This window comes from Anser cygnoides, chromosome 2 (genome assembly GCF_040182565.1).
Source record: "Anser cygnoides isolate HZ-2024a breed goose chromosome 2, Taihu_goose_T2T_genome, whole genome shotgun sequence".
Lineage (NCBI taxonomy): Eukaryota > Metazoa > Chordata > Aves > Anseriformes > Anatidae > Anser > Anser cygnoides.
The window spans coordinates 107699505-107720892 of record NC_089874.1 but is presented as its reverse complement, the minus strand read 5'-3'; the positions used below and the strand labels follow the sequence as shown (position 1 = coordinate 107720892).

Genomic DNA, 21388 nt, shown 5'->3' with positions numbered 1-21388 from the left:
CCCCTTCAGCCGTACTCGTATTTGCTCCTATTTCTAGGAAACCAGCCTGAGACTCTTTCATCTAGGTTCCACTAGCAATTTTGATTCCTTTCCACTGCTTCATTTCCACACCCAGCCCATCTCCGGTTTCCCTCAAATACTGAGGGAAAACTGCTCTCCCATAGCTCCCCTGTATTCCCCAGCACCAACCCAGTCCCTTTTTGCTCACCAGCATTCGGTACGCTATACTCAGCAGGCAAATCACACTGCACCCTTCTCCACGCTACCTGGCTACCACACCAGCAGTTACTGGAAATACAGGTTCTCTCTCTCCGAATACCATATAATTCACTTGTCACAAGGAAAGCTACAAGGAGTAATAAATAAAATAACATATGCAATACAAGGTGGAACCTTACAGAAATTAGCTATGAACACCTAACGATTCGCCCAGAATATGACAGTCACCAACCTTAGTCACTCTATCCGCTAAGATGATTTTACAGATTTTAAAAAAGGCTCTCAAAAACACCTATCACGTTCTCCAGTACCCTTGGAGACTTTACTTCAACTTGCAGACAGGCAATAGTTTCTCGAGTAAACGACTACAGATTTTTAATGAAAGCACAGTATTTTCTTCTGTCCCTATCTTCCAACACAGGGAAGGGTTTGCAGAAGCCTTCACGTTCGGTCTTTCCTCAAGGAGAGTCGCGACTCTGAACACTCACAGCAGAAAGCAGTGGTTAACTTTCAGCAGGCACCTGACACAAACAAAGCGATGGAGGACACGCAGCACACCACGGTAGGAATTAGAAGCTGCCCTTCTATATTCTAAAAACACAGACCAGCTCAAGCAAAAAATAAGAAAGCTCTGCAACGATCACAAGCAAAACAAAGCACATTAAAATATTTTCAAAACTTCTGGAAAAACATCAATAAACAATCTCTAAGTTTTTGGTCAATCCCAGCAGCAACAGCAATAACAAACATTTGCCTAGAACAGATCTAAACAAATCTAACTGTCAAATGTCATGACCTAAACCTAAAAAACAAACACCACCCCCAAGCCCACCTCTATTTCTAACTGCTCTTTAACAAGAAGGAAATAAAAAACATATATAGTCAGAGGTTTTGTTTCAGTGGTAAGAACATAAAACACGTTTTCATACATATTTATTTTGCTTGTCTATTAAGAGAGATCTGTTGTAGTAATACAAATAAATTACTTGAGATCATAATGGCTATATTGTAAAGACAATTTCAGCTCTCTGTATTTTCATGGAAATAGTAAAATTTCTTAAGTATTCTTGGAACTCAGAGCAGAATTTTATTTGTGACTCATCTTATATTCCAGGCATCAAGTGGCTAAATGGTTTACTATTCTGTCCCCACAAAAGCACCCTCCAGAGTAAGTTGCATAAACATAGTTAAGCTCACATTTCAAGCCACTGCAGATACTGGATTCCCACTAGTTTTTACTGAAAACTTATCAAATTTTTACAAAAGGCTTCACTTAACATTTGCAGTGTTATTCTGGGAACTATGCATTTTTCCTGTTTGAGTAACCGAGTATGTTCTGTTTCTTCTAGCTGCTTTATATACAAAATATTATTTGGAATTAATATTCATGGAGCTTTATAGGAGCACCAGGGTATTAAAATAAAAATTCAGTAAAACACATTTGCCAAGTATTTGTAACAGTGAGTTAAATGACATAGAAGAATGTCTATACAACACTGATGGGCCTGCATTAACAGTCCAAAGTAAACCCAGAAATTTAAGTGCTGAATAGCTTTAAATCAAAACATCGCCTACAGTATAAGTTGTGCCCTTCCTCATGTGATTTTTGCATTTTCCAACTAATGTTATGTCATTTATCATGAAAATTGTATCCTTTAAAAATAGGAAGTCCAAGATTACATGCCAATGTCAGCCAAACAATTCCACAAAAAAGCCTTTTTGACAATTAGGAAAACTTGTCTCACCTTTCCAAAAAGGAGAGTTATTCTTTCTCAGATGCTATCTTGCAAACACTACTCCTCTTTTCTTAGCCTTTGCTGTTAATAAACCAACAACTAGACAGAAATGCTCCAACTCAGGAGGACAGAACTGCATAAAGATCTTCGTACATCGAATAGATCAAGGAACAACATGCCAAGTTTTATCATGTTGATCTCGTGAGGGAGGTTTCAGATTAACAAACGAATGGTACTTATTTCAAAAGTACCATTAGTAGTTACTATAAATTCAAATAATTTTGATCAAATGTGTGAAGATTTAGTTGTATAAAAAAACATGCAAAAAGATATCTTCAAGCTTTCCTTTCCCAAATCCACTGACAAGACAACCTTGAATAAAACTTGCCATACGATCACTTTCAATTAATATAAGGCAAGGTTTATAGGGAGAGAGAATATCTTACAAGACATAGCTGGAACAAACAGACAAGCTCTTCAATCCTGTCTTCAGCTCTGAAACAGAAGCAGCAAATTCCAACCCAAGCTCAGGCCAGGAACAATTTTTTTGTGCTTAACTTGATTAAATTGTCAAAGTGCTTAATTTTTAAGAGAAAAGGATGGTTGGTCCTGTGGAGCAAAAGGGGAGGTAAGCAAGAGGAGATAAAGTTACCTATCTACAGGTGGTAATTCCCCCCAACCCCCAAACTTAGTTAGCTGGACTGAAATTATGTGGTAAATTACAGTCCCATTAAAAACCCAGTAATTACTGAGTATGATTTCTGATAGTCAAAAGAAATCAGAAACTTCAAATCCTAGGTTCCTCCTTTTAGGGTATTTCTTACAGCTCCTCTTAGGATCACCGCTACCATCAATTACAATTCAGCATGCTAAAGTACTGTCAAATGGAAAACAGAAGTGCAGATAAATGCTGAAGGCGTTATCTCCTAACACATAGACTGACGTTTGCTCACTTGCTTATACGCCACACTTACATCTGCAACGTTATCAGAAACAAAATGCATTAAAATTTTTAGTGTAAAAGCTCAATCAAACCTGCAGTGATAGTATGCTTAACAGTTTTCATTATGTGTTTAAGGCTAGGAATGTGAGATGTACAGGCTGAGAAAAGCTTACGTTGATATTTTCTAACTGAAGTAGATGTACTGTGTAATAGGATTTGACGTCTTCAGATACTAGCCTCACACGGAAACCTGTTTCACTAAATGTCATAACATCCTCTTCTTTTGTTGGCCAGTACTGTGCACATTTCACCTAAGTTATTAAAAAAAGAAAGAAAAAAAAGTTGGTTAAGTATCCTAGCATCTTGGGCTTCACATTAGCAGATTCTGAGATCCTGTTATATAACACAGTAAACTCAAGTGCATATTATCTGCTCCTAGTTTGAGGAATTCTCAAACTCCATCATGTTTACAGCCAAATTATGACGACTGTTTTAATTGCTGTTATGCATTCCAGCTTCTATCTCAGTTCTAGCACATTTTGAGACATACCTTAACCATTCTCACTCTCCCCACTCTTTCTACCTAGTCCTCTACAGCGGACAGAGATCTATACTCAGCTGCTTCAACATTTTTCCCCTGCACTTCCAACATGGACATCTGCACATTTACAGAAGTGATGCAACACATCGTGCCAATTTTCCCAAGTCTAGCTGAAAACTGGAAGATTCTAGTGAAACCAAAGAATGAACAAACAATGCAGAACTGTTCCTTGTCCTTTATTCCTCTTGCCCTGCACTTAAGCTTACCACAGGAAATTTTTTTGTGTAGGAAAAAAGTGACTTTTTTATGGGCTAGTCAAATACTTTTTGCTAACAAATCCACTCTGGGGACAGGAAAAAGAAAACAACCCACAAATCAAAGTGACATGTATTTATAATTAAAACTTACAGTGGTTTTCGGCACATTAGTAGAAAAACTATATAGTAACAGAAAATTGATATATTCTGCACATGTACCATCAGTTGTAAGGAATCAAAAATAATTAGACCAGTTGTCAAACTGGTCGGTGGCAGCAGCTTGCCTCCACTGTTATAAACACTTGCTGTTGCTGTACAAAAACAACACTGCTCTACAACATTCAAAAGAAATAATCTAAAGAGTTAATTCAAACTTGTTTGCCCACCCTCAGTTTTGTTCTAGAAGATATTCCACTGCTTCTACTCCATCTTACTTCTGTCTCTACACTCTCCTTTCTCAACACCTTACTCTCACCTTTCTGGATGTAAATTTATTACATGTTGTTTCTACTGAAATGAATTTTGTCTTAGCTCCATCACTTCTTTCATGGTACAGTAAATACTCCACCAACCTGAAAGTTTGTTGATTCTTTTAACACACCAAAAGTTCAACTATATTAAAGTTGTAAAGTGAGCCACGTATGTAAAATGTCTAACACCACTTACCGATTCTTTTTCGACAATCCTGTTCAGCATGACAACTGCTTTGGTTTTTTGTTGCCACACCATTAACCAGAAATGACAACATGTGTTAGGCAGTGGACCCTGTGTGGTAAAGAGAAAAATGTGAGAGAGAATGCATAGGTAAAGCAGCGTTTGAACATAGTTAACACGTCACTGTGTCAAACAAGAAAAAGCCTGTCTGAAAAGTTTAAACAAAGTATTAACAAAATGACAGAAAAGACACGCAGGAAAGCAACCATACTGCCCATATCATCCAAGTATTTGAAGTTTAAAGAAAACAGTAAAAACTCCCGGAAGGAATGTTTTAATTTGGGCAGCAACACTGTTACGCAGTTAGAAGAAAAGATACTGCAGGCACTCAAGAGAACAAGATGAAGTAGGGGGTAGAAGTATTGTTTTATACTTTTACACTTATAACAAGTGAAAGTCTAAAAGTATAAAACTTTCAGGAGTATAAAAGTATAAAACACCTTCTACACCTTATTTCAAAATTCATGTTTACATTTGAGAGTATAGAAGTATAAAGTCCTATTTCCTGAAGAACAAGAAATATTTGAAAAGCTTTATACATAGTTAACTACATATACTTGAATATTCCCTTTACCTTTTTATTAAAATATAAAATGTGTTAACAGCTAGATCAAACAGGCAGTTAGTATGAGGTATATAATCCAGTGACAAAGAATCCTCCGAATGTAAGTTGCCACCGTACAAATCCATCTCTCCCATGTTTCCAATCCCCGTACTACTTACTAATTGGTATGGCTTACCTGCGTTAAAATATAGTATCTCTGGGCTTCCTCTATGACCACTAGGCTTGCATTGATATAGTCATTTTCTGTGTTCTGCAGTTTTACTCGACTGTGATCATCTAAAATTAGAAGAAACTTAACAATTAATGATGCACCCTCTTGATGAATACTCTCTAACAGACAAGCTTAGGTGTGACAAGCAATTAGAAAATAAATTCCTCAGTAACAACCAAATGACAAACGTAACCGTACCCATCTTATTCTCCCCTCAGCATTCCAACGCAGAGTAGTAACTGGAATACCCATTTTTCTCTAAAACCAACTGGTCAAAATGAAACAATCCCTTTGCACGCACCAAAGCAGCTCACGTCCATCCCTCAACAGCTGTATTTCCTTAATATAACAGCACGACAACCCAGAACGGGCAACATTCTCTCATATTACACCAGATCACTTTACCGCATGCTTTCCTTTAAGTTCAGAATTCCAAGATCTTCAGTGAACTAAAATTTCACAGGCCAAGGTAGAATCATGAACTGACAGAGCCCAAAAAAAAAAAAACTACTTGCAGTAATTCAAACCAAGCGTTGTTGAATTTAATTGTCCTTATTATTTATTGTTTAACACAATTGAAAATTAGAAACACGAAGTAAGTGGCACATGCAAAGATGTACCTATTTAACAAATCTTCCAATTAAACGAAGTGTAATCTAATTACATGGTTTCCACCTTTCCCATGATTACAGAGGCAGGACAGAAAATTCCCCTATTTAGAGGGCAGGGAGGCAGTCAAAGGACTGCTTATAAAAGTTTAACATTAACACAAGAAAGATCAGACTGCCATACAAAAATACGGCATAATAAAAAGTCACTGTGATCGGTTTTTTAGGACTTTTTAGTCCGATTTATCACCCTCCGGGAGGCATTTCGGTAATCAGACTTGTTCACAGTAAATAATCCTTTGTCAGCCTCTCATCAGACCCCATTAAATAAACAGCATCTTTCGTTTAATATTTGTCCATAACTGCACATCTTGTACTGAGGTCCAACTGACTGTGAACCCCGTGAAGCGCAACCACCTAGACAGGCTGCTTATAAGAGCAGGATTAAAAAGAAAAAGAAAAAAAAAAGCAAGTTACTTCAGCACAATTCAGAAAGATATTCCACAAAGCAACTGTCAGAGCTGAGAGTGAAGCAGGGTGCAGTGCCAGTTTTTCACCTACATTCACGTGGCGTAACCCCCAAAACTCACCCAGGAAGCAGCCTTATGTCACAACTGCTGTCAAAACATGTCAGCCCCCCTTTTCCCTCTCCCATACCCTCGCTGAAAGACAGCCACACCAAAACCCTAACTTCCTTTTGCCAAGTATCTCATGGAACGCACAAAATCCACGAGCTTTGGGCAAGCACCCGCTAATTAGCACATTCTGTACAGCCATGCTAGTTAAATCAGATCAATCCCCTGTGCTGCTGCCAGGCTATACAGCACATGGCTTACATAAGAAGAAATCCGTGAATGTGACCCTCAGTAGGCAAAAAGCTGTGGGGAATCAGGGAACAGTGACTGAAGTAGCCTCTTGTTCTGTGAATTGCCCGTATTATTCTATAAACGACTTCCAAATTTTTGGAAACCTGGAAAAAATACATTTACTATGTCTTGATCTGCTTTTATACTCAGCTATCTGCCACTGGCAACTGTCAGAGGGGATACCAAGCTATACACAGGTCCCTTACAAGCCTCATCGTAACTTTTTTTTATTTATTACTTACTCTTTGGATATGGATAACCTTTAATTTCTTAAAATCACCACACACACCCCAGGACTAAGGTTTGGGGTCAATCTACCCCCTTTAGCTGCTAACTTTTACATGCAGTCACATGCAAACAGAGGATAAAAGTGTGCTGAAAAGCTATTTTTAATACAAAAGTATGAGAAAGCTACTGGGTTAGTCTGTTTTCATTAGAATTCCAGCTGAAAGGCAACACCATCTTAACTCTCAGGGGTCTTAGAAGAATTTACGATACATCTGTATGAAGTAAAAAATATTATCAAAGTCAAGACGGTAGATTTAAGACACATTTTAAAGCACAATATATCCCCTTGCACTATTTTCTCTGGAAATTAAAGTGTTACTTTTTCCTTTCGTGTATCACTTTATCTGAAATGTTTCTGCTGGAGAGAAACCAAGACCTTTGTAAATATTACATGTCATCTGCCAACAGGAAAAACTTAAGATCTTGTTATAGTAAATCACACATACCGGTACTAGTGTTCTCGGAAAGGTGACGTAAGCCAGCCCTGTTAACAGTTTAATCACCCGGCAGCAGCTGCTCTATTACTGCCAGGAGATAACTGCTGAGGCCCTACCGAGGTTTCACACTACAATGCCTGCACACGTTTTCGGCCCTACTTTTTCCCTCTTTTAGGTTCTGCTTTGTAAACATTATAAATAAGTTTGGAAAGTTTAAGAAAACCCACAACTAGTTCTATGCGCAGACGCCCTCCCTCCCTCCCTCCCTCCTCCTCGTCCCCAGCCAAAACAGAGGCGCTCTTCCAAATACTGCCGCGTACCCAGAGGATAAAGAAAGCCACTAGCAAATATTGATTTCCCTTTCAAGGGAAAAGGTTCCTAAAGGACACAATGACCTAGAAACCTCATTCAAGTCTTGGCTTGCTCTTCTGAATTAAAAGAAGCAAGCCAACTTTTGATAGTGAATTAGCTGTAACGTATTTCCCATATGTAAGTCATTTCCAGTTACAAAGTACTTCTGATTTATATGAATGATAAACATATCTTAAATCTAATCTAAAAGATTTATCTTTAAACGTTGCCATGCCCACAACAGCTAAAATACAGCACTCATTTTCTGAAGCGTTTATTTCCCTATTTCAACACAGTCTGAAAAGGAAGTGGAAACCCTACAAATGCTTCTCATTCTGACTCCTGCAATAAGAAAACTACTGCCGCAACCACCCTGCCTGAGATAAGGGAACTCTTATTACCCGCTTCAGGTGAAACCCTGTCCCTCTTATCACTGACAGCACTCCCTGCGTCTCATAAAAGACCAGGATTTCACATCACGCGTCCATTTGCCCACTCCCCGCTGAAAGGAAAGTGCCATCTCCAGTTAAAACCGAGATAGGAACGTTCGGCATTTCGCATGATACAGTTCTGGCAGTTGGTCAATGAAAGGTTTTTATTCGAAAACAACTGCATTTCTAGAAGTGAAACCGCTGCGTAACTTAAAACTGATCTTCTGTCCGAGAGACGGCTCTCGCTTGCCAAATACGGTGCTATTTACAGCAAGGGAGGGTGAAATGCTACTTAGGGGATTCAACGCAGTCACGAGCGATAAGCCATCCCTACGGCCCGGCCTGACTCTTCACCACCTACCAGCCCCCCCCTTCATTTCACTAGCCTAAATCCAGTCTGTCCGAGCTGCCGGGTGATCCCGACTTCACTGATGTCACCGGACAGACACTCACAAGCCTCAGGCAGATCCCGTTTCAGAGGGAGCCTAAGGCAAAGGCAAGGCGAGGTGACTGCCCCCCACCCCGCGTCGATACACCAGTCAAGGCTAGCCCCTGGCTGAAACCCATTCACACCGAAGTGCATCCCTAACTACTGTTCAGGATCCTGGTACTTCTCAGCAGGACTCTGGAGCAAAAAGCGAGCCAAACAAACAGTGAACAACGTCTGAACCAGAGGACGTTCAGACTGGACAGCAGGAGAAGTTTCTTTACCGTGAGGGTGGTCAAACGGTGGAACAGGCTTCCTAGCGAGGTGGTTGATGCCCCAGGCCTGTCAGCGTTAAGAGATATTTGGACAATGTGCTTAACAATACACTTTAACTTTTGGCTAGCCCTGAAGAGGTCAGGCAGTTGGACTGGATGATCCCTGAAGGTCCCTTCCAGCTGGACTACTCTATTCTAAAGCTTAGATCAGGATGTGCCAGGAAATTCCCCTATCCCCCAACCCCAAGCTAAGAAATATCTCCAAAAGCAACACACGGGGTTTATTTATACCATGTATAGAACATCTTGTTACCAGAAGCAACCGTTCGATCGTGAAAAATCATTGATGCCAGCTTCTAATACGGACAACAAGAAGCTCATAGGCTTATTTTGGACAGAACATCGCCCTGTTCTCAGCACACACGCTCGAAATGCGGGACAGAAAGGGAACATTTTGCGATGATAATTAATCACCATTAAGTGCAAAACCAAGCACATCAACTCCAAGTCTGTTCCCCGTAAAGCACAATACTCTCCACATTCCTCTCTCCCTGGCATTTCTTCTTTGACTACCATAAGCCTGTGGTTGAAAGGTCCAACACAAAGTCTACTAACAGCCTCAGGGAAATCACAACCTCTGAACCTCCAACAGTAACGTGATTTACTTGGTGAAAAATTTCAGAAGACCTAAGAAACTGGGCTACACATCCCATTACAAAGGAAGGCTGAAGGTAAAATTAATTTATGTCATCCCCCATCTACCATCCAAAAGAAGGAGAAAAGATATCCTGCAAATGTTATCCATGGGATCTCACTCCTGACCCTAAATCTGGGAACACTGCAAGCAGATCTCTAAAGGTATTTACAGTCAATCTGAGCCACTAGACCCTTCTGAGATGAATTAAAGATAAAATTTATAAGGAAAGTAGTAACAGAAATCTTAAGAGTTCCATTAAAGGTATCAATAAAAAATAATAGCCTCACAAGTTATTTTCCTCTGAACAATGTTTTCTGAGAAATGGTTTCATCTGTCAGGAAATGACTGGCTGTCAAACCAAACCTATTTCAGATTAACTTCCTGTTTCAATACTGCTACATAGCCAAGATATTGCTCTCCCTGTTCTACACTAACACCAAACAGCATGACTACTGTTTTCTTGGCTAGGCAATCACTCTTGAGAGCTTTTATCCAACTAAACTTATACACAGCAGCTCTTTAGCCAAAAGAAGCGGACACTTGTAACTACGGACAGGAGACTGTAAAACTCAACCAGTTGTAACAGGCAGACAAGTAGCTTTATACATCTAACAGAAATAAACTTCTACCTAGAAATGGATGCAACATACAAATTAGTTTCAGCGCACTTGCCCTGTATGTTGTAGTTGAAATGGGCCAAATCACCCCAAAGCATTTTTTCCTCCACTTGTAGTTGACATCTTTTCCATAAGACAGAGTTATCTTTGCATTTCCTCTTACAGATGTACCAGCTGGGATTTTAGACTGGCTTGGCTGCTACACAGACTAACAAACCATCTTCTCATGGCTATGGAGGCATAAAACATTTTCATCAAGTCGTGTCTGTCTGATAATATGCTTATTTAATTAGCTAGAGTATGAACGACTAGCTCTGAAGGCCTTTAGGTATGGGAGATGAATGTTATCACCACTATTGCAGTTAAACACTTAAGTAGCAGTAAAGTTTACAAAGTGAAGGACCAGAATGTTAGGTTGTGCAAGACTGAGTCTCCTTACGTTTCTGCTACGCCGGTTCCTTGCATACACGCACCACGACTAGATGTGCTCTCCACAGCAGCCTAACCACGCAGCTTCTACCCCAGCTGCTTTGAAGTTTAGGTCCTGGTGTCTTGGAATGTTATTTATCGTATATTCCCTCCCAGGTCTCTTTCTCCTGCCAGCTCCTACTATTGTCTCAGAGACAATTACGAGTCCTATTTGAAAACACACAGATGTAAAATGCAGCAGTAATTAGTTCAAAGACTGTTTTGCTGTGTTCTCCTCACACAGCCTTGCTAACAGTGCCCAGCTCTGCGGGCCTACTTTGGCAATCCAGTTCAAGCCCCTGTTCTTTCATGTATGCTAAAAACTGAGACATGCTCCATCAAGGTCATCATGTTGTACTTCACAGCAACTAGTATGTCATTACTTCAATACCATCCCGAATCCAGCTACTACTTCAGGACTAGATTTTTTTGTGTAACAGCAAAGAGACAGAGTCCGTGGATCAATGCAGTCACATAATTTCCTCCTGGCTAAACAAGCACTCCAGAAGCAGGCTTTGCCATTACAGAAGCGTTGAGTGCTCTTCACTATTGTAAAAGTCATACTGTGAGCAAGAAAAAAAAAACAACAACAAAAAAACATACTTTAAAAGTAAGCTGCCATTCTCTCTGCAGTTGTTTAAAAGAAATGAAATACATGGATGGCAGAAATGGCAAATACATTACTACAACTTCTGTGACAGAACTTGTATAATGGACACAGGAATAGACTTTGGGTCTCGAGGGTTCAAAACCAATTTCCTGCCTTCTCTTCTTAATAACCCCCGCCTCTATGTAGGCATAGATTATGTTTCATTCACTTTCTGTTTCTCTTTTATCACAGGTTAAGAAGCTAATGCTGTGTTCTAGCAAGACAGCAAAACTGAGACCCTCTGCATAGGTCAACTAACGCCTAGCAGAGGCATTTCGGGCTGAGCATAGAGCAGAAGCTAACAAACCTCAGCGAACTTGAAGCATCCTCTTCAGAGACGCACACTTCACAGACAGGACGGTACTGGGAAATGCCACGCAGACACAGCAAAGGAGCTGTGTACGGTACTCAAGGTTCAGTTTCACGGCCGTATGCTACTTAGATTCAGCATTAAGCCAGACTGGATCCATTAGGTGGGAATACGCCGCGCCAGTCAGGATTCTGGCAGCAGCCTAACAACCAGCACAGCACGCAGCACTGCTATCTGACCAGCGTGACTCAGTTCGAGACCCCTTCTGCAGAATTTTGAGAAGTGCTGTGCACATGCTGTTACCGCAACTTTCAACTGGAAACAAGGAGTTCAGCACTTCTCCAAATCTTACAATAGGTATTCGCGTTAGGCTCTCACACAAAAAGCCCCAAATAAATAAGCAGCCCTTCGAAAATTCTAGATCCAGTAACAAGAGATTTCGCTGCTCTGGGAAGCTTAGTATGAAAGGACACGCAAACATTTAGCCTGTTCCAACCCCAATATTTTGTAGAAAAATTAAGGTCGTACTACATTTTTTTCCTATTCCTTTTGGAAGCGATTTACGATAGCTTTCTCCAGCTATAACTACATATTCCTAATCTTTTGCTCATGTGTCTTTTTATAAGGACTCTGGATTAAAGTTTTTAAAGTAAACGCTGTTTAAAAAAATTCCACAGCACTTCAATAGCAAATAAGTAAAAAAAAAAAAAAAAGTTGTTTTCAGCTGAGATACAACATTATGCCACAAAGACCATTTTATGTCAGTTAGTAAAGTACCAAGCACTATGTAACATATCTGCTTGCACTGAGAAAATTATAGAAAGTCGTTACACACATACTCTGAACAGAACAAAATAACCAAATCTCAAGTCATTTTTAAAGCCAAAGTAGAAATCCAATAGCATTTCTCCACACAAACAAGCAGAACCATCTACGCAGTCTTAAAAAAAGTCTTAAAATAAATTGTTTGTGTTAGTAAGGACTTATTAACTTAATTTCCATGCTCAACAGATGTTGATATTTCGATATTTTTTTTGTCAGATAAAGCACTATTAAATGACTTCCTTACAAGAAAAAAACCTTTAAAATATGAATTGCTTTGCAGCTCAAAAATGTTTACCTATATACTAACAACTATGGTTTACAATCTTCTCATTCTCCAGTCAATACAGTGAGTTTAACCTTCAGATTTTTCTCCCTTGTGTTAGTTGTTTTGTTAAGAAAAAAACACATTCATTGATCAGAGGACACATGCCTACAAAAATAAACATAATATAAAACCTACAAGGACCACAATGCTGCATTTGCTACAGTGTTTGAAGGGGGTAAGTAAAAAGTCTGAAAAGTTTACTGCAGTAAATACGGAAAAGATACTTACATGGACTAACATCTCTATATCTGTTTCGATTTCTGTTTTCTGGGTATTTTGCAACTCTATGAGGGTAGTCACTGGATTTATGTCGAATTTCCTTTAAAAGACAAAAAAAAATACAATTTACTTAAAGACACTAAGCAGAGTAAGGCTAGTGTTCTATGCATGCTATCACAAAGCTTTTGAATCTTAATTGCTTAATCACAGTTATTAATACATATAATAACATTTTTAAACGAACCTTTATTACAGCTAACACTACTTTCCCTCAGAAAACACGCGTCATTCTTGGCCATGCCGTTGCCACTTGGATCTTTCTACACTTGGCTACTAAGACAGACTTGCACACGCACAATTTGGTAAGCAACTGATACAGCAGGAACAAAGGGGAAAACAGCAGGGATTGTGCCCAGGGTTTACCTTGGATTTGCATGTTATCTCCTGCAGAAATACGAGTCAGATGGTGCTAAGAGCAGTATAACTCTAGCTCCTCTACACCAACTGGCAGAGTAAACAAAGTTCAGTTACAAAGGTAGCTGAACTAGTTAACTGCAGCCATAAAATCATTAATAGCCACAGAATTATTATAAGTCATTTGACAGTTCATCCCAAATAGCTGTAATTAGACATGATCCAGTATTAAAGAACAGTTCTAGGCTCACAAATATCAACTTGTATCAATGTGAAATCACAGCCTGCTTCCTCCCAGGCATTAATGCAAACCTTTTGATAATCTGCATTTGGAAGACCTTTAAACAGACTCATTTACACACCATTTCAAGGAGTAATGCTTCTCACATATTCTCAATGTTGAGTGGTTTTTTTGCCTCTAGTGAGAGCGTCTCTTCCACAACTTCGAACTAAGGTACAGATTTACAACTGTGAAAGCACAGCTCAAGTGCTATTGACAAGCAGCCTCCAGTCAACTGCACTGTGTCTTTATATCTCTGTACTGATGCCATCTCAGCAGGCACACTACATAAAATTAATGATATTTTGATTTTTTTTGTTTTTAGATGATGTTGCTGTATGTGATCACTAAATCCCAAAGACAACTAAACATTCTTCAGTCTTCTCTATGCTTCCGCTACCACAAACAGGGGCTTCTAAAACTTCCTAAGTAGTCGAGATTCTTCCAGATAACAAACACAACGATAGAGGGCTTATTTGTTGTGGAAATGACTTATTTCTGGTGGAATCGAATAAAGCTCCATTTTTTAGTGCCTGCTGTATGCCACGACTTATGTGCAAAAACAGTCTGTGAAGAACCTCAACCACAGTGTGGAGCAGCAACTGTCAAGCACCAACGCTCCACGCATCTGTATAAAAATCACTTCATCTATTACAAAATTAAGTTTTTATTTTGGTATAACATAATGGAGCTTGTGTTCTCCTCTAGTTTACGTGGCTTACAGGCTTTGGGAACAGCTATACACACACTGAATAAATGGCAGCCCTTCACAACCAAATTCTCCCAAAATAGTTTTTTTTTTTTTTTTTTAATTATTCCAGAACAGGACCCAACATATTGTGTTTTAAAAAGAATTGCCATCCTTTGTGTTGAAAAACAAACCTATATTTTGTTCAAGAAACATTACTAGAAACATTACTACAGTGATGGGACATGCTAAAGAGAAGTAAAACTATGGAAGTTTAACGACTAGTTCTGAAATCAGTTTCCCCACACACAGTCCAGCTGTCACAAACGAGAGGGACCAGCCACATGCCAGGTGCAGCGTTACACAAGAAAAACATGCATAGGGAAAAATAAATACGAAAAACAGCGTTATTTATTCAGTCACTAATCATACTGGGCAGGAACTTCAGGAGTCAGCAGAAATACTCCAGGCTTTCCAGGGTTTTTAGCACAAATCTTGGCAAATTCATGGAACTGAAGGACAGGACGAGGGGGCATGGGCTAAAGTTGCGCCAGGGGAGGTTTAGGTTGGATATTAGGAAGAACTTCTTTACTGAAAGGGTTGTTAGGCATTGGAATGGGCTGCCCAGGGAAGTGGTTGAGTCACCATCCCTGGAGGTCTTTAAAAGACGTTTAGATGTAGAGCTTAGTGATATGGTTTAGTGGAGGACTTGTTAGTGTTAGGTCAGAGGTTGGACTCGGCGATCTTGGAGGTCTCTTCCAACGTAGATGATTCTGTGATTTGTTTTTTAAATCACCTCTCGCTGTAAGGAGCTGCCCCCCCCGACCCGTGACAGGACACCCGCTGCCCCCCACCCTGAGGATCACCACACGGCATTGATCCCCCCCCCCCCACAACGGACCTCGGCGGCCGCGCATGCGCGCGAAGCAACCGGCGCCCCCTCCCGCACGCGGCGCGCATGCGCGGCGGCGGCGCAACGCCTGCGCGCTCCCCCGGCGAGGCCGGGCCGCCTGCGGGGTGCTCGCCGCGGGCCCTCTGCCCGTCCCCCTGCCTGTCCCTGTCCCCCCTTTACCCCCCCTCCCCCCGGGTTACCGGCTCCGGGCCGCGCCGCCCCGCCCCGCTCACCAGGTAGCGCGCCTGCCAGTCGTTCGTGGCGTCGATCTCCTGGAACTCCCGCTCGATGGCGGCGGACATGGCGGTGATGGCGGTGCTTGCGGCCGGAGCGCCAGCTCGCCCGGCGGCCGCCGAGCTGCCCACCCCCGGGGAGCGGCCGGCGCGCTCCGCCCCGCCGCCGCCGCTGCCCGCGCACATAGGCTCGCAGCCGGGACCGCCGCCGACGGCGCAGCGCGCATGCGCCGCCCCCCAGGCCACGCCCCCTCCGGGAGGGAGAGGGAAGCACCTGGGGTGACGTCACGGAGCGGGTGGCCACCCCTTCTGCCCACCCAGCCCCTTGGCCACGCCCCCTAGCTCTTAGCCCCGCCCACTGGCGCTTAGCCCCGCCCCGCAGGACCAGCAGCCAGCCGTTAATGGCGGCCCGGGCCGGGCGGGTTCGTGGGGGGAGGGGGGTGCGGGCGTGCGCGGTGCCGCGGGCGTCTGTTGGCCAGGTGGTCTTCTCCACACAGAGGTGTGATCTTGCACGCGGTGTAAGGCAATAGGTTGGTAGACAGAAACCGTCAGCCAAGTAACAAATCTTAATAAAGAAATGAAAACACAAAACTTCCTCACTGAGTTCTTAGAGTTCAGTAAGCTTTTTCTGTGGATATGAACTTGCCGACTGACTGATCTGTATGTGCAGTATTTGTTATTAAACCACGGTGTCCTTTTTCTACCCCTCACTATGGCTACCTCCAGTCCACATCGTGATACCCATGAATCCATCTGACACAGATCGCCCCTGAAGGAAGCCCAGTCGCTGGCAGTCCAAAGAACAGCGAGCAGCGAGCAGCGTTGCCCAACGACGTGGTACTTCCTCTTTATTGTAGTGCAAACGCCAGAGGAGACTTGGAGGTCGATGCCTGGGGAGTGTGAGAGGATGTCCTGCTTGACTGAGCCCATGTTCAGCTTTATCATTTAAGGAGCACCCTGTATCGACTGAGCCAGCCATTGAGACATTGGTGTGTTTTAAGAAGAGTGCAGGAGAAATGTAGTTTTAATACATAAATACATTCATCTGTATTCTGCTCTTCTAATTAGCAGCTGTAATGCATATTAGAAGCTTCTATTTGTCTTGTGGTATTTGGGGATGTAGAATCCTAGAATCCAACCTTTCCTTAAACACCCCCAGGGACAATGATGCCACCACCTCCATGGGCAACCCGTTCCAATGCCTGACTGCTCTTTCTGAGAAGAAATGTTTCCCTCATTTCCAACGTAAACCTCCCCTGGTGCAACTTGAGGCCATTCCCTGTAGTCCTATCACTAGTTACCTGTGAGAAGAGGCCAACCCCCAGCTCCCCACAGCTTCTTTTCAGGTAGTTGCAGAGAGCAATGAGGTCTCCCCTGAGCCTCCTCTTCTCCAGACCAAACAACCCCAGTGCCCTCAGCCGCTCCTCACAGGACTTGTGGTCCAGGCCCTTCACCAGCTCCGTAGCCCTTCTCTGGACACACTCCAGGGCCTCGACGTCCTTCTTGTAGTGAGGGGCCCAAAGCTGAACACAGCACTTGAGGTGCAGCCTCACCAGAGCTGAGTACAGGGGGACGATCACCTCCCTGGTCCTGCTGGCTGCACTATTCCTGATACAAGCCCGGATGCCGTTGGCCTTCTTGACCACCTGGGCACACTGCCGGCTCATGTTCAGATGAGCATCGACCAGCACCCACAGATCCTTTTCCTCTGCACAGCTTTCCAGCCTGCCCCAACCCTGTAGCATCACATGGGGTTGTTGTGACCAAAGTGCAGGACCCGGCACTGAGCCATGTTGAACTTCATCCCATTGGCCTCTGCCCATCCACCCATCCTGTCCAGGTCCTTCTGCAGGGCCTTCCTACCCTCCGGCAGACTGACATTTCTCCCCAACTTGGTGTCATCTGCAAACTCACTGAGGGTGCACTCAATTCCCTCATCCAAATCATCACTAAGATATTCAAGAGGATGGGCCCCAACACCGACCCCTGGGGAACACCACTGGTGACCGGTCGCCAGCTGGATTTCACTCCGTTCACCACCACTCTCTGGGCCCGGCCATCCAGCCAGTTTGTAACCCAGCAAAGAGTGTGCCTGTCCAAGCCATGGACTGCCAGCTTCTCCTTGACGAGAAGCTGTGGGAGACCGTGTCAAAGGCCTTGCTGAAGTCTAGGTAGACTACGTCAACAGCCTTTCCCTCATCCACCAGGCGGGTCACCCGGTCGTATGCAGTTCATATTGGGAAAGCAATCATTGGCAATTGGCAGATCAGTGCCTAGAGGCAGCTTGTGTAAAAATAAAAGAAATGTTTATTAACTGTCATATGTTTCTGGCATAGAGGAACAGTAATTGGCAGACCAGGAAGGAACTTTTGGAGAAATTGCTATTGTTTGTGCTTTGATGTTTTTTGTTTTTTTTTTTTTAAGCAAATCTGAAAATTTTGTACCAGTTCTGTTTTTTTGGGTAACTGAGCCCAGGCTAGGCCTAGGACTACAGTTACAATGGTCTGTGGAGGAAAACTGGATATACAACGTAACCCATGTCCACTCATTAGAAAACTTCATTTACTCTGTTGCCAATAACATACTCCAGCTCTATACTAGCAGACAAACTGCTATATAAATTCTTAAACCCTTGAGTTAGCATGAGACATATGCAAAACAGAATAATGGAGTTGCTGGAATGTGTGGTGTATTAGAGTTTTCTGCCTTAGTATAAACACAAGCAAGTAATTATTGTAATGTTTCCTTATTAAAATGTCTGATAAATTGAGAAGCCCCTTGCTGCGCTGACAGATCATCACCCCAAGGCAGTCGGTATCCGCAGCAGTTCTGATCTCAGAATTGTTTTTGATGCTCTTGCACATCTGAATGGAAAAGACCAATCAAGTTAACTCAAAATATTTGCCCAATGACCTTGGTACAACAATTAAGTTTAGTACCACTCTGGAATGGACTGAGTGCTTGTTCCTCCACATGTCCATTTTTTGGATCATTCACTGGAAACTACCTAAGTATCACTGATTGGAAATGATCTGTTATGTGCTGCTTTTCTGAGAACTATTTTGGTTATTAGTAGATGAAGAACAAATTCTTCCCTGATGTGATTTTGTTCACAGATGTACTCCATGTCAATGTTAGCTGTTAAGGAATAAAGCTGCAATGTGTTTAAGCTTGCTGTGTAGTGTAAGAGCATGAGAATATATCATTCCTGGTTTAAATACTGGAGCCCATGGCCTAAAGAAGAAGAGGATGCTCCCTCTGCCCAAGAAGGGGATGGGACTGGAAACCCAGAAGAGCTGGACACTCTTTTGGGATCTGCTGGGGAGTAGCAGAAGCTGAACAGAACAATCCAATGGTCAGGATGAGATGGGTTTTGTTTATTCTGTGAAGGTACAGTGGAACTTTACTATTTCAGACTTTAGGAGACTGTGTTTTTTGTTCAAATGAATATTAAAACTCCCCTTACTGAAAACGTTTGCCAGCGCAAATACCTTTCTTCAGCTATACTATTGATTTCCTACCCATGGCCTAAGTAGTATTTTGGGATACAACACAAGAAAAAAAAACCTTTAAAATGCATGCAGCAAAATGAAAATCCTTGCAGCAGCAACAGCAGCAGAAACAAAGGGACCCTACAGGTTTGCATTCAGCTTCGGAAGTCTATCCAATCAGTCCCAGATCCACATCAGTGGGATTCTAGTGTCCAGTGTCTGCTAAGAGATGGCTGCGTAGTGAAACTGATGGAATTATGGAAACTGTCACCATGCTTTGAAAGGGAGGACAACACAGCTTTGCATAGACTAAATGATTGCCCTAACCTTATAGTTTGGAGTTCTGTGTGGAAGAAATTCATGGCCAAGGAAGACAAGCAAGACTGAGGTCTATTTAAGAAGCGTGTTTTTTAGTCCAGAGGTTTGTGCCAGTCTGGACTCCTATGGACTCCTGGATTCCTGTGGTAAAGCTGAAATAATTGTGAAGCATGAAAAGGAAATTGCAATAGGCAGAAGTGCTGTCATGAGTGAAGAGGCAGTCATAGCTGAAAAGGCAGCCAGCCAGGCTGTTTGATGGGCAGAAACACTTCAACCTCTGCTGTGGCTCTGTGAAGCAGCCCTTCCAGCAATCTAAGCTGGGGTGTGCAGTCAGACAAAAAACCGAATGTCTGCGAGTCAATGCATGGGCTGTGGGGTACGGCCACAGGGAGAGGAGAATAGACAGTTGCCAAGAGAAAGGTGACTTAAGTTGTTATTTGTCTTGTTTGCAGAGGGAATCTTGCTTGCTGGGGCTGGTTTATATATTCTAGTTGATCTTCTGTTCCTTTTCCTTTTCACACCTCAGCTACAGTGGTATTTATTGAAATCATAGTGTGCAAGTGAGGAAGTCTAAGGCAGTGAGTGTCCAGGGTGGCTTGATGTCATTCCACGTTACTGGTTAGAAGGTAATTAAATTAACATCTGAAAAGTTGTACCTGATCTTTGGTGCTGTTAACTAAAGCCTCTATAAACTGCATTTAAATTTAAACCTTGGGATTTTTGAGAAGAAGCTGGATAGTCGTCTATAGAAACTGCCTAAAGCTGTCATAAAGGTTACACAATAAAAGTTTACAGACTTGAAATTGCTTGAAGACCACTAGTTTATCAGAGTTTAAAAGTATTTCCTCCACAGATTGCACAGGTCTCTTCCATTTTTAAACCACTTCTAACCTCACAGTTGTTGCTCCAAAGCATCACTTTCCATTACTGTATAAAGGTTAAAGAGGTGTTTAAATTGCAGTTTTGGAAACAGCATTGTGTTGCCTTGCTAGTGAGTCTTGAAGTCACATTCTCTCATAATTTCCTAATGATGTTATCAGGATCTTCTAACTTGTCTACAGCACAGATTCTGCATTATAGTGGCTTCCATGTTTGATATTTTCATCTGCATTTGAGCTTATCTCCCAAATTACACAACTAAGGGCATTCTCTGAATTATAGCTGAAAAGGTTGCAATGCACAACTCATACCACTGTTATTTGCTAGGACAAGTCTTGTAAGAAAATGATGTTTTGGCAGAAGTTTTTAATGAGGAGTATCGGTAAATGATTCTGTTATAAATTTGTGTTCTCAATTTTATGTTCCAGTTTTTCTTTGGGTTTCCCAGCATCTAAACATAGCAATTATGCCTGGTTTTGTGGGTGTAAAAGTTTGCAAATTGTGTTTGCCCTTTTTTTCTAGTAGTTTGAAATAAAGTCATAAAAGTCATTTTGGCAATGTGATTTAGGATTGTAATCCATTTTGTAATTCATGTTACTGCATTAGACAACCTGAAGTACCAATAACAGGAAAGGGTTTTCTTTTACTGCTACCTTATAATTATTTTTAAAATCTTGTTGTTACCAATTTCATGGAAACTTAAATCCACCACGTGGTAGTGAACCTTCAACATATATTACAATAATTAATTCTGCCTTTCCTCTGCTAGCAGAGGTAGGTCTTTGCAAGATTGTGATATCTTTGTCTGTTCTTAAGTAGGCTTTAATACATCTGATTTCATACAGTTTCCCGTATAAGCTCGTCCTATTGAGATAATCAGCAGCCCTGTAGGAGCCACGTTCTCTGAGTCACTGTTTCGATGGCAGGCTTCCATGAATGTGCGGAGAGTTTTTGCCTGCTGAGATGTCGTTTGGTATGCTGTATAGAGCAAGGTGTTCGTGCCTGTCAGTGCGTAAAGACACTGGGTCTCGTAAGGACCGTGCAACACTAGATAAGAATTTGCATAGCTATATTTACTTCACAAGGCAGGATTGTAATAACTGATGTACCTCTCCTTTTGCTCTCAAAGTAAATCAGAAAGTAAGGTGGAAAATGGATTTTTCCCATAGGTGGCAAAGAACTGTGATGAAATTGTTAATTTGTCAGGCAATATG

General features: G+C 41.9%; 1 protein-coding gene across 2 annotated transcripts in view; it reads right to left on the bottom strand.

Annotated features, from left to right (window-relative positions):
- The window catches only part of PTPN2 (protein tyrosine phosphatase non-receptor type 2), a 33808-nt gene extending 18105 nt beyond the window's left edge, over positions 1-15703 (bottom strand). The window contains exons 1-5 of one of the 2 annotated variants that reach the window (XM_066991197.1): positions 15487-15703; positions 12989-13079; positions 5151-5251; positions 4363-4461; positions 3072-3209 (exon numbers count right to left, since the gene is read on the bottom strand). In XM_066991197.1, the coding sequence (XP_066847298.1) occupies positions 3072-3209; positions 4363-4461; positions 5151-5251; positions 12989-13079; positions 15487-15672 (615 nt within the window). In that variant the 5' untranslated portion in view covers positions 15673-15703. The remainder of the gene's footprint in view (positions 1-3071; positions 3210-4362; positions 4462-5150; positions 5252-12988; positions 13080-15486) is intronic. The other variant, XM_066991198.1, reaches the window with a different exon arrangement.
- Between the last annotated feature and the right edge of the window lie 5685 nt (positions 15704-21388).